Source organism: Conger conger, chromosome 11, assembly GCF_963514075.1.
Source record: "Conger conger chromosome 11, fConCon1.1, whole genome shotgun sequence".
In the NCBI taxonomy this organism is placed as follows: Eukaryota; Metazoa; Chordata; class Actinopteri; order Anguilliformes; family Congridae; genus Conger; species Conger conger.
In genome coordinates this window covers 21,741,861-21,753,309 of record NC_083770.1, presented here as the reverse complement: position 1 = coordinate 21,753,309, position 11,449 = coordinate 21,741,861, and the positions used below count along the sequence as shown (strand labels likewise).

Here is an 11,449-nt window from a genome sequence, read left to right as displayed (position 1 = left end):
AGTAGCACCGTTTGAGCATTTAGGCTACATAAAGTTGTACTTATTTTCCTCAGTTATTTCCTGGTCCTTTCCAGTAATAGTTTGCAGAGAGATGCAGTGTACATTTGGCTGACAAGCGTAGCTTCATTTGCGTTTGAATGATTTATGAAAGGGGGAGCTTTACGGCCTTCCAAGCGTAGCGCGCTTACAGAAAACTGACATCACTAGTGATGAGTGCCATTGAGAGCTTGACAGGTCATTTGACAGGTCATGTGATGTCTGTCTCCCTGTTTCTCCACCCCATGTCCTCCCAAAATACAATAATCACCACAAGCAGAGAATAAATGCATTAAAAAATTCCTTTCCATATACAAATATATTTATATAAAGCTTATTGTACAAGCATTTCCTTTTAACCTACTCAAACATTTACAAGAAAGATTGTACAGTGTGGTAGAGGAAGCTCTTATACATTTAAAATATACACACAAGAAAAGGTTGCTCGGACCATATCTGAAGGTTGCCAAAGGAATAAAATGCAGTTGACATTCGTATTTCCACATACTAAGACTTTATGATGTTTCCATCGCATGTCTCTTGGTACACATTTGCATGTTTTCATCGCTAAATAGCCGTTTAGTTCAATGTGGTGTGTTGCCAGGAATTATGCATCACTACAATATGTAACTGCGTTGGAATTTGAGTTGCAAACAGTCAAAATTGAACATAAATACAAAATTTGCCCATGTATATAAAACCATAATAACCATTTAGTGTATACAGTTACTCTCAAAACAACATGATTGTCTGCCAGAGAAGTAGTGAGACGCTCCAATACTACACTGTATTTTAAAATACAATGATTGAGCTATTCAAAATTGTTTGCAATTCATTGAAATCTTGAAATATTTTAAAAAAATGAGCCACTTAAGTTATGACAAAAATTACCCACTTTAACATAAATGCAAAATATATTTTGGTCTCCAATGTGATAATTTTGTTGTTTTTTTTATTATCATTGGACTTCAAATATTATGATAGCCTTCACATATCATTTTTACTTTGACTTACACATTAGTAAATAAAATTAAAAAGGTATTTCCAGAGACAAGCATACAATATCATCTTTGACATACATTATATACAAAACCAATATACATATCTATAAAATGTTTTACCCTCTAAATTTTATTACATTTTTCAAAAAATAAATATATGGTTTATTACCTTCATTATATGTGTACTTATTGAATAGCAATGAATTTTACTGCTGGTATTGCTATGTAGCGCAGATAGTTTCCCTTAAGCAAATCAAACACACTAAGGCATACAGTCAAGTAGTGGTGCAGCATGTAGCTTGAAATCCATTCATTAACAATCCTACCAAGTGAATTAAAATAGATTAATCAAAAGGAAAACACACACTCAGAAATTATAAATCTGGGTAACAATTTCTTTGAATGGTCCATCATTACGTATAACATCATTCACAAACGCTACATGTCACCTTCAAACAACATATACATTCAGAAGGTGATCTCAGTCACCACTAATACTGAATTCTTCATTGTACGTTGCTCTGGATAAGAGCGTCTGCTAAATGCCAGAAATGTAATGTAATATGTAATATGTAATGTAACTTTCCAAATGGCACACCACAATTTGCTGGCATAAGTATTGATGAATGTTTACGAATGGTTATGAAGGTGCAAGGTAGCGCTTATGAAGGACTTATGAAGGGGTTACAAGTTTTATGAAGGGCCGTTCATAGAAATAGTTGAAAATGAATTAATCTGTTTGAAATCTTTGTTTACAGTTTATATTTCCTATCATCAGAAGGGGCATGCCAGCAATGACTGCATCTCAGAAATCTAACACACATGGCGCCAGGGAGTGAGTCTGGAGGCTGGGCAGTTTAATATAGCAGTATAATGTGCCTATAGAACGGTCTTCCGGATCATAAATGCTATGTATTTATTCACATCATGTACATAGAAAAATAGAAAATAGTAGATAGTAAAAAGACAACAGTCATTAGTTTCCTCTGGTAATTCCTTTGTTTAAAAATAATAATAAACCTTGTATTTCCCTTTATAAAAAATAACTACAGACTAATCCTCTCCAAGCAATTTTCTCTATATTGTCCAATTTTCAATGTAGTGCTTAATCCCATTATATCTTCTGTGTAGCCTGATATAGAATTATGTTGTTTTGTATTGCTTGTTCCGTTGAGTCGAGGGCTAATAGCGCTACAATGGTGTGAAAGTTGCTCATTATCCTGTTTGTGTTCAAGGTTACCCCACTGTAAATTCATTTAAAACCTCATTTAGTTTTTGTGATCAAATATAACTTGATATAGCAGCCATTTGAATACTTTTAACATGAATTTCATGGATAGCAAATGCAAACTATTAGGTGAAAGCGATAACAGTCGTAAATAAAAACAGTCAGGCTACAAGATGACAAAGGAGGAGGAGAGCAGGTTCACACCGGGTGAATCTTCATGCGCAGGAGTGAGCAAGATGAGGTGGCGGCCATTTTGCTAGATGTTTGTCATCGGCCGCAAACCAGCATTCCTTGTGCTTTGGCTGAGCTAGGAGCATTTCCCACAGGAAAGGAACAGGCTACAAGCGAGGATTCACTTCAAGCTCTCAGCACAGTCACTTGCAATCCATTTTTTTTTTCAGAAATGCTGGTGAGGTTTTATTTTTTATAATCTATTCAGTTTATGCCTCCTTTATTACAAAAAAGTTAATAAAAGGTCAATAGTAGCCCATTGTCTTGCATGTTCCTGTGAAACAGCTTTGCATTGTGTCAATGATGATGAGCAGGTGATGTTCGTGGACTAGCCATCCATCCTGTCTGTCTGACTGAAAGATAAGGACAGCCCACTGCTCTGTCAGGGAGAACAGTCGTTCTTCCAGCTCCAAAAACAGATAGCAGTCCTGGCTCCCTTATTCACATACTCTGTGTTTAGTTGGGTAAATATGGGAATTGTGGTCTCTTCCTGTTTGGTTGGGTAACTATGGGAGTTGTAGTCTCTTTCTGTTTAGTTAGGGAACTATGGGAGTTGTAGTCTCTTCCTGTTTTGTTAGGTAACTATGGGAGTTGTAGTCTCTCTTCCAGTGCAAAAGGAACTCTCGAGGGCAGGGCTGGGTATTATCTGCAGGCACAGGAGTCCACGGTCATGTTGGGGTAGACCTTGAGGACCACGTTCGCATGCTCGTCGAAGAACAGGACACTCAGCGAGGACATCCTTTCAGGGACGCAGCAGGGCTCTGGGATGCCCGAGACCACGCCCACAGCCCGCACAATGCTCTGTATGGTGGCGTGATTGGAGGGGTTCAGGGACTGCAGGGCAGAGAGACAGAGTTTTACAGTCACAATCTCTATCTCTAACTATAATATCAATGCATGGCAGAGATGATACGTTAGCCCTACACTCAAACTTCTTTATTGAATCTATAATATAACTATAATATTAATGTAAGACAGAGTAAATGTAAGTATTACACCCAATCTTCTACATTAAATCTATAACATACAGAATACATACCAACACACAACACACCACAACTATAAGCTCAATGCAAGACACATAGGGCTAGTTTCATAGACACAGATTAAGTTGAGACAAAATTCAAGGTTGTATGGAGATGCTACATATAAAACTAGTGGGCAGCATGTAGCCTAGTGGCTAAGGTGCTTGACTAGGACCTGGAAGCTTGGTGATTCAAGCCCCGGTGTAGCCACAATAACATCCGCACAGCCATTTGGCCCTTAACCCCACATTGCTCTAGGAGGATTAGATTTTAATGAAAGTGTCAGCTAAATAACTGTGCTGTAATCTTTGTCTGAAACCAGACCATAATCTCCTCTATTAAACCTATAATATTGATTAGCTTTTTGTAAAGAAATTAGAAAAAAAGAAATAATCTAAACCATAATCTAAACCTTCTGAATACTGCAAGCACTGACTGAGCAGCCCAACACTACCCTGGAGCTTAAATAGAATGGTGGAAAATGACAAAGCTACATCATGCTAGAAACTGCATTTACTGCCTGATAAACCCATTAAGTTGATTGTAGACAGAAAAACTTGATCAGTGTCAATTAAACTCTAACAGAGTACATGCACGTCCAACAGAGACCACATGCAGATACTCTCTGCAGATTTAGCACTGACCACTTTTTTCTGTGTAGCGGCTGGTTCTTCCTAAAAGGATAAAATGAATGTGTAAACTAAGACTAAAGAATGGCAGCACTGTGGGATTGGTACATTGGGGAGGGAGACTGCTTTGGCCGGGAAGAGGAGCGTGACTCAGGGATTGACTGAGCGACATGGTGGAGAGGTGCTGTCAGAGAACAGGATCTTATCTTTACACACCAGCCGGCCAGGCCCTTAGCCTCCAAATCACTATAGCAGCCCATGTGCTTAGGCTGACTATGGTACCAAAATGTTGTAGTTTTGAGAGGCACTTTTCCAAGACCTTTTCAATAACCATGAATCAACTCTGCTCTGCGATATGTGGTACAAACAAAATAAATCTGACAGAACCTTCTTGGTTACTTGATGTAAGATTATTTAATAAGTGTAAGGCTTACTGGACTACCCATCATGGAACATTTTTATATGTATTTTTATATGATATTTATCATATAAATAGCAAACTTGAGTTGGTTCATTCATTTTTGTTCAGGGCCATTACTGTTTGTAGGATTAAGTCATTGAACAGAACAGCCCAGTGCAAATTCACAACTATTGCACATCCAGTCACTGAGTGCAAGTCACCCAGCTAGAGATCACAGATTGATACTGACAGCTATAATATTGTTCATGCACACTTACACATAGAAGTCATGGAAGTGGAAAATGTGTCTGCATTAACAGCATTTTAAAAAGACTTGGAAACTACACAAGGAATACAGACCTTGTGCACACAAGTATACTTGGATTCATAACTAAGATTTATCAGATATAATATTTCATTTAATTCAGCCAACAGTCATTAAACTGCCTTGTATTTTCATTTAAATATCGGTTGTACTTCCATACTCCACCATATGAAATCAAGACTTTGGTGAACCTCTTAAATTGTGTATATCATATCTAATGGTGATTTAAATGACTGGTCAAATCTAATTTTTTCACATATTTTTCACATATACATAGAATTTTTTTTTTTTAAACCATTCAATTTAAACCAGAATATATTTGTAAATGCAACTGCCAATATCGCAGCAGCGATACCTGCAAAATCAATTCAAACTTTGGTTATTACTGAACAGAGACTACGCAAGCAAAAATATAAAGCAATTTATGGAAACTGCATTTGATTTTCCAATTCCAGAACAAATTGGAGAGCTGATGGTCTGGAAGTCTGGAAGAAACAGGAAGACACAGGTCTGTTTGACAAGAAAAACTGTGCTACACCCACAGTTCTGGCTGAAGCCTTGCAGTCCACACAAGCCTATCACACTGACAAAATGCTACTTTGTAATGCCATCTAGTGGAAGGGAAGGCCTTTGCACCCTTGTATTCAATGGAAAAATCCAAAACATTTTATTATTCCTTCATTTAACCAGGGAGATCCATTTAGAAAAGTGTTCTTTTGCAAGGAGAGAGAGAGAGAGAGAGAGAGAGAGAGAGAACAGGGGTAAAGCCCCTGGAGCATTTTTTGGGTTAAGGGCCTTGCTCAAGGGCCCAACGGTAGTGTTCCTTTTCGTTTTAGGGACCTGACTTCATCGTACCAGATGCAGGTCAGCATCCCTATACTCCCGACTGCGGGCTCAAACCAGCAGCTCTTCAGTGGCCAGTGGAACACCCAGCCCCTAGGTTACCCTGCTTCATTCCACACTTACAGCCACTACAGAAACCCACACATACCTTTGGCATGGGAAATGGGCAGGAGCCTGAACAGTAGTAGGCATCGAAGGACTTGGGCGAGATAATCCAGTCGCTCCAGCCGATGTCGGCGAAGTCCACCTTCAGGTAGCGGCGGGCGCAGTTGCGCGGCTCGTTCCACTGCTTCTTCCGCGCCTTCTTTATGGTCTGCTCGTCGAACTGCAGCAGCGGCATCTTGTGGCGCTGGCTCTTGCGCGGCTTCTTGCGGGGCCGCTTGGCGGGTTTGGGCTCCAGCGGGTCGTAGGGGCCGGGCTCGTCCCAGCCGGGCGGCTCGTAGGGGTACTCGGGGCCGGGAAGCTCGTTGTTCTGCAGCGGGAGGAGGACGTTAGGCGAGCGCTTGCTCCGCCGCGGGGCGGCACCCAGCCGGTGCAGCCCGGGGACCAGCGCCCCCTGGTGGCGCTGCAGGGAGGACACCACGCTCTCGGGCTCGGAGATGGCCGAGTCGTTGGCGAACACCAGCACGTACGGCGAGCGGTCGGGGTGGAGCAGCTTCCCCGGCCGAAGCCCTCGCCACGACGACAGGCCGATGCCGATCAGCAGCTGCTCCTGATGCTTGGCCTGGTTGACCAGCTGCGTGATATCCCTCCACTGCCACGAGACCACGTCCCCGTGCAGGGCGGAGGCGTTTATGACAAAGTGTCCCAGAGTCCTGGTGCCGTTATCCACAGAGGCAAAGCTCCACACGCCCAGGTGAACGGGGCTCTGTTTTCGAGGACCGTGGCGTCGGCAGGTTTTAGCGTTAGTGCATCGGTGAGCCCCGTTCTGCAGGTCTCCTATGTAATAGTGCAGGGTGGCTGAGAGGACGTCTTCTGACCTGGTCAGGGAGGTCAGATTAAAGATCTGGAGCTGCTTACCGTTGATAGTACCTGAATGCACAGACAACAAATATGAATTAGAAAAGATTATGATATTCACATTCCACTTCAGACACTATTGAACAAAGAAATATCTTACCTGATTCAAATGAACTAGTATGATTAGAAGACATTGTAAGCACCTTACACATGCAGTCAAATTGAGTTTGAGGACAAAAGATTTGTTGAACAACTTAGAACATATCACCTTTTTGTATTAGACCACCCAATTTTTAGGTGAGCAAAAGTATTAGAACATGTGACTGACAGATATTTCTTGTTTCCCAGATGTGTCCTGATTGATTGGTTAAACAATGAATAGTTCAGAATGTCTACTCTTGGTTTTAGCCTTGGGTTTTGCCTGTGAAGACTGCATTTGTGTAAAAAATAAACCAACATGAAGACCAGAGAGCTGTCTTTGGGAAAAAAAACGCTGGCATACTGAGCAACAGACAACAAACAGCTCGACCAAGGAAAACAACATCAGTAGATGACAAACATTGTGAGAGCTGTGAAGAAAAACCCCAAAACATAAGTCAGTGACATCCCAAACAATCTCCACAGGGCAGGGGTGAATGTATCTCAATCAACCATTCGAAGAAGACTTAGAGAGCAGCAATATAGAGGCTATAGCACAAGATGCAAACCACATATCAGTAGTAAGAATCAGAAGGCGAGATTACAATTTGCAAAGAAGTACAGAGAAGAGCCACACAAGTTCTGGAACAAAGTTTAATGGACTAATGAGACCAAGATGAACCTCTACCAAAGTAATTGAAAGGCCAAAGAGAAGAAAAAGAATGGATCTGTGCATGATCCAAAACATACAAGCTCATCTGTGAAGTATGGTGGAGGAAATGTCATGGCTTGGGCTTGTATGGCTACTTCTGGAGTGGGCTCACTAATCTTTATTGATGATATAACTCATAATCTTAGCAGCAGGATGAATTCAGAAGTTTACAAAAAAATTCTGTCTGCCAAACTAATTGGGAGGAACTTAATCATGCAGTAAGACAATGACAAAACACACTGCCAACACAAGAAAGGACTTCATTAGGGAGAAAAAGGGGAAGGTTTTAGACTGGCCAAGTCAATCACCAGACCATAACCCAATTGAGCATGCATTTCAACTCCTGAAGAGGAGATTAAAGGGAAAAAAAACCCCGGAAAAAAATAACTGAAAGAGGCTTCAGTAAAAACCTGGAAAAGCATCATAAATAAAGAATGCAACAGTTTGGTGATGTCAATGGGTTGCACGCTTGATGCAGTTATTGCAAGCAAGGAATATGCTACCAAATATCAAGTGTTATTAACTTACATTTATTTAAATACTGTCTGTTCCTATATTTTTTATGTCCTACAAATGGGGTGGTCTGATACCAAAGGTGGTATGTACGCAGTTTAACAAGGCGTAATACCAGGAAATAAATTCTGAACTCTTGTCCGCTGTTGATCTTTTTATGTCAACCCCAAATGTATTCAGAGTATTGCAAAAACAAAGGAATTGGCATTGCTGTTCCAATACTTTTGGAGGGGACTGTATGAAACGAACGGTAGGGGCCAAAAAAAGAAAACATTTTCACGTGCATTTCTAAGAGGCGCCTGTAGGGGAAGCTCTATTCTCATATGAAGAGCCAGAGGAGCCCCCTCCATTGCCCCAAATCCCCCAAACAGTCTGTTAGGTCTACTGTAGATTTCTTCTTTCTTAAATTGACCCCCCCCAAAAAAAAAAAAGTAATTAATTAATTAAAATAAATAATTATTATTATTAAATATATAAATAATAAAATGCATTACGCTACAGTAAAAGCTAATTTCTCATCATGATCATTGTCATGTAGGCTATTGATCAAACATTTTTTCTTACAAATTGTTCAAATATTTATGATATTATGATAAATAATTTACCCCTGCACACAACACATGTTTATCCAGGTTGTGCGCAAGGACAATTTGAATATTTTATGTAAATTAGAATGTTTAAAATCAATGATGAATAAGATTAATATATATAAGAAAGTCACGATGCAGGCACCCACTCACACACAGAGGCACACACCATGTCAGTTAACAACTAAACACAGAGCGGCGTTCTACACTTTATTTACAGGTGCATTTTTTTGGTAGAAATGGCAAGATAAAAATGAATGCACATCATGCACTTGTGTGATCATTTGTGACGTGTTTTGTTGAACTGACTGACAAGCAATCCTTGTTTATTTGGCATCCAGGACAATACGTCGCCGCCACAAGGAACCTTTAGCCTATTCAACCGCTTGGGTTTTCTAACAGGTGGATTTCAGTGAACAGCCAAGCACCATCCGCACCACGGCGGGTCTACAATAGTCTACACACAGAACACGGTCCACAAGACAATAATTAAATGGCATTCAATAAATGACTCTTCGTCACCATAAAATGTGGAACTATACGAGGCACGTTTAGTAAACACCAAAACAAAAAAGTTACGCGCAATACGTACCCCAGTGAGCTTTAAAACTGCGAACCGTGTTCCCGTCCATGAACTGAAAACCTGCTCTGTTGTATTTCTCATAGAGCATCTGCATGTGCTCCGAAACTGTATCCTGTAAAAGCAGGTCTTGATCATCCTTGACAGAGTGATCCTTATCCCCGGTGTCCCCAAAATGCCTCGAAACCGCTGGTCTCTTCAGATCGGTGAAATGATCTTTCAGCATCGCGCAATATCCACCGCATAGATAACCCAATCCGATAAAAAGGGCGAATAGATGTTGACAGCAAGCCATACTTCGCCTCAAAAGTAGAGTCGACAAGTCACGAGTGAAGCTTTAGGGCAGAGCGGGTGTCCAAAGTGCTCTTATCTCTCAGGCGAATTTTCATTAGCCCACCTGGAAAGATAATGTGTAGGCTAATCTCGAAGAATACAGTGGCCGCACGGAATAGTGTGATTGAGTCCCAGATGCTCGTTTCTACCAATGATGAGTTACAGCCTAGTCGGTGTCAAAGTTCTCAGGCAGTCAGTTATATTTCAGTGATTTTTTTTGTCTCTCCACCTCACTGTTAGAGTAGTGGTAGTTGCGAGGGGCAGTTCTTTTCGTTTTATATCTGGGATCTGGGCTGCTCTCGGAATCGACAGCCAATCGCACCCCTTCTCGTCTTTCATTGAAGGTAAAACACGTTGTGCGTGGTAATATATAGGGCTCGGGGGACCATCTGTTTTCCCCTCTTGGTTACGGGAGTTCACGTTTACAGGAGCACACTGCCAAGCGCCGGAACATTTGGACGCTCTTCACTAGCTAGTAGGCTACAGATTTTATATTGCCAACTTTAGTATGCTACCAGCACACGCCATTGTTATTTCTGTGTATGAATTTATCAGGATTTCTTTTGAAGGTATAGACTATGCAATTAGACTGTGATGGGAAATATATGACAAAATATTATCCCTTCAAGCATTTCCACACATTCTAAAACGGACACTGAGTTGTATAAATCTGTTAAAAAAACAATATATTGTGGAAAGTGTCAGTGTAATGCCACAACTAGTTTAAATCATTATGGAAAACTTGTAAGTAATGTCTTCAAGCGAGCCTTTCAACACAACAAATCACTTTTATGCGTTGTTGGGCGACTCATCCTAGACTGTTTATAATGTTCGAAAGAAAGATCCGTGGAAGTGTCCCAGCAAAGCTGTGAGTTTGGGACGTGACGATGAATGAAATGGCTTATTGTCGGAATTAAAGGCTCTCTCTCCTATTTTGTTGAGTTCAATAGAGTTAAGCACGCACATCCTGTGCATCGCAGACTGATCCGGATGCGGCATCGCGTCTCTAATGTACAAAATAAGATCTCTAATAAAGAGTTTAAATACCCCCCTGTCATTGTTGGTTTTTCAAGGGCGCTCGGGAGGAAATTATCATTTTCCCCTTGTACATTTGATGTCAATAATACTCGCATGTGAAGTGTCAAAGATGTGCCACCACAAGATAACTATAGAGCAATTGCATTATTTGTTATAGGCCTATCTATTTCTGTGAGTAAATCATTTGCTTAATAGATGGCATGTGACACACGCACACCCACCCACACACACACACACACACACACACACACACACACACATACGTGTGTACAGGTTCGACCAAGCAATTGTGCATTGAATCCGCCCTCCTATAATATTTAAGTACACAGGAGCACTGCGCAGGGTGTATTCATTAATACAGTGTTTTAAGTTGAATAATAAAATAAATAAAAAATATTGCTCCGTACAGGGCATTGTGAGAGCACTCATTACATTACATTACATTATTGGCATTTGGCAGACGCTCTTATCCAGAGCGACGTACAACAAAGTGCATACCCATAACCAGGGATAAGTTCGCTGAAAACTCCCGATAGGGGAACTAATGCTCAGATTACAATTTGGGGTCGCCTATATGCGTGGGAGAGAGTAACATCATAATATTGCCGTGTTTTTTCACAGGGGCGTTTATCTTAACTGTATTACATTTTGTAGCCAATTTACAGAGAACAAAGGAAAAGTATGCATATTGTTAAGGTGCATTTCGAAGGCACTGGCCTCAATATGAATTACATGACAAATAAGACGATTAATGTCATCCAATTAGTCACAGAAACAAAGCAACCATGCTGGGAAGTTGTGAGGGTATTCTTAAATACCGGCTCATATAATGAGGTAGGCTACCTGTTGAGGTACACTTCATGGCTTTTT

The 11,449-nt window shown here is 40.7% G+C and overlaps 1 protein-coding gene across 1 annotated transcript; it reads right to left on the bottom strand.

Annotated features, from left to right (window-relative positions):
• Positions 1–340: 340 nt before the first annotated feature.
• Positions 341–9,775, bottom strand: bmp3 (bone morphogenetic protein 3). Its single transcript, XM_061260759.1, has 3 exons — positions 9,221–9,775; positions 5,867–6,750; positions 341–3,330 (listed from the first exon to the last, which is right to left on the bottom strand). The coding sequence occupies exons 1-3, from the start codon at positions 9,501–9,503 to the stop codon at positions 3,139–3,141; spliced, it is 1,359 nt and encodes a 452-aa protein (XP_061116743.1). The 5' UTR covers positions 9,504–9,775; the 3' UTR covers positions 341–3,138.
• Positions 9,776–11,449: the final 1,674 nt, after the last annotated feature.

What these genes read in the sequence shown, in the direction of transcription:
- bmp3 (XM_061260759.1), bottom strand. Translation starts at nt 9,503, where the DNA reads ATGGCTTGCTGTCAACATCTATTCGCCCTTTTTATCGGATTGGGTTAT. An exon ending in CAGTTTTAAAGCTCACTGGG is followed by an intron (nt 6,751 to 9,220) that starts GTACGTATTGCG and finishes CTGTGCATTCAG; the next exon opens with GTACTATCAACGGTAAGCAG. An exon ending in GCCCATTTCCCATGCCAAAG is followed by an intron (nt 3,331 to 5,866) that starts GTATGTGTGGGT and finishes TCTGCCCTGCAG; the next exon opens with TCCCTGAACCCCTCCAATCA.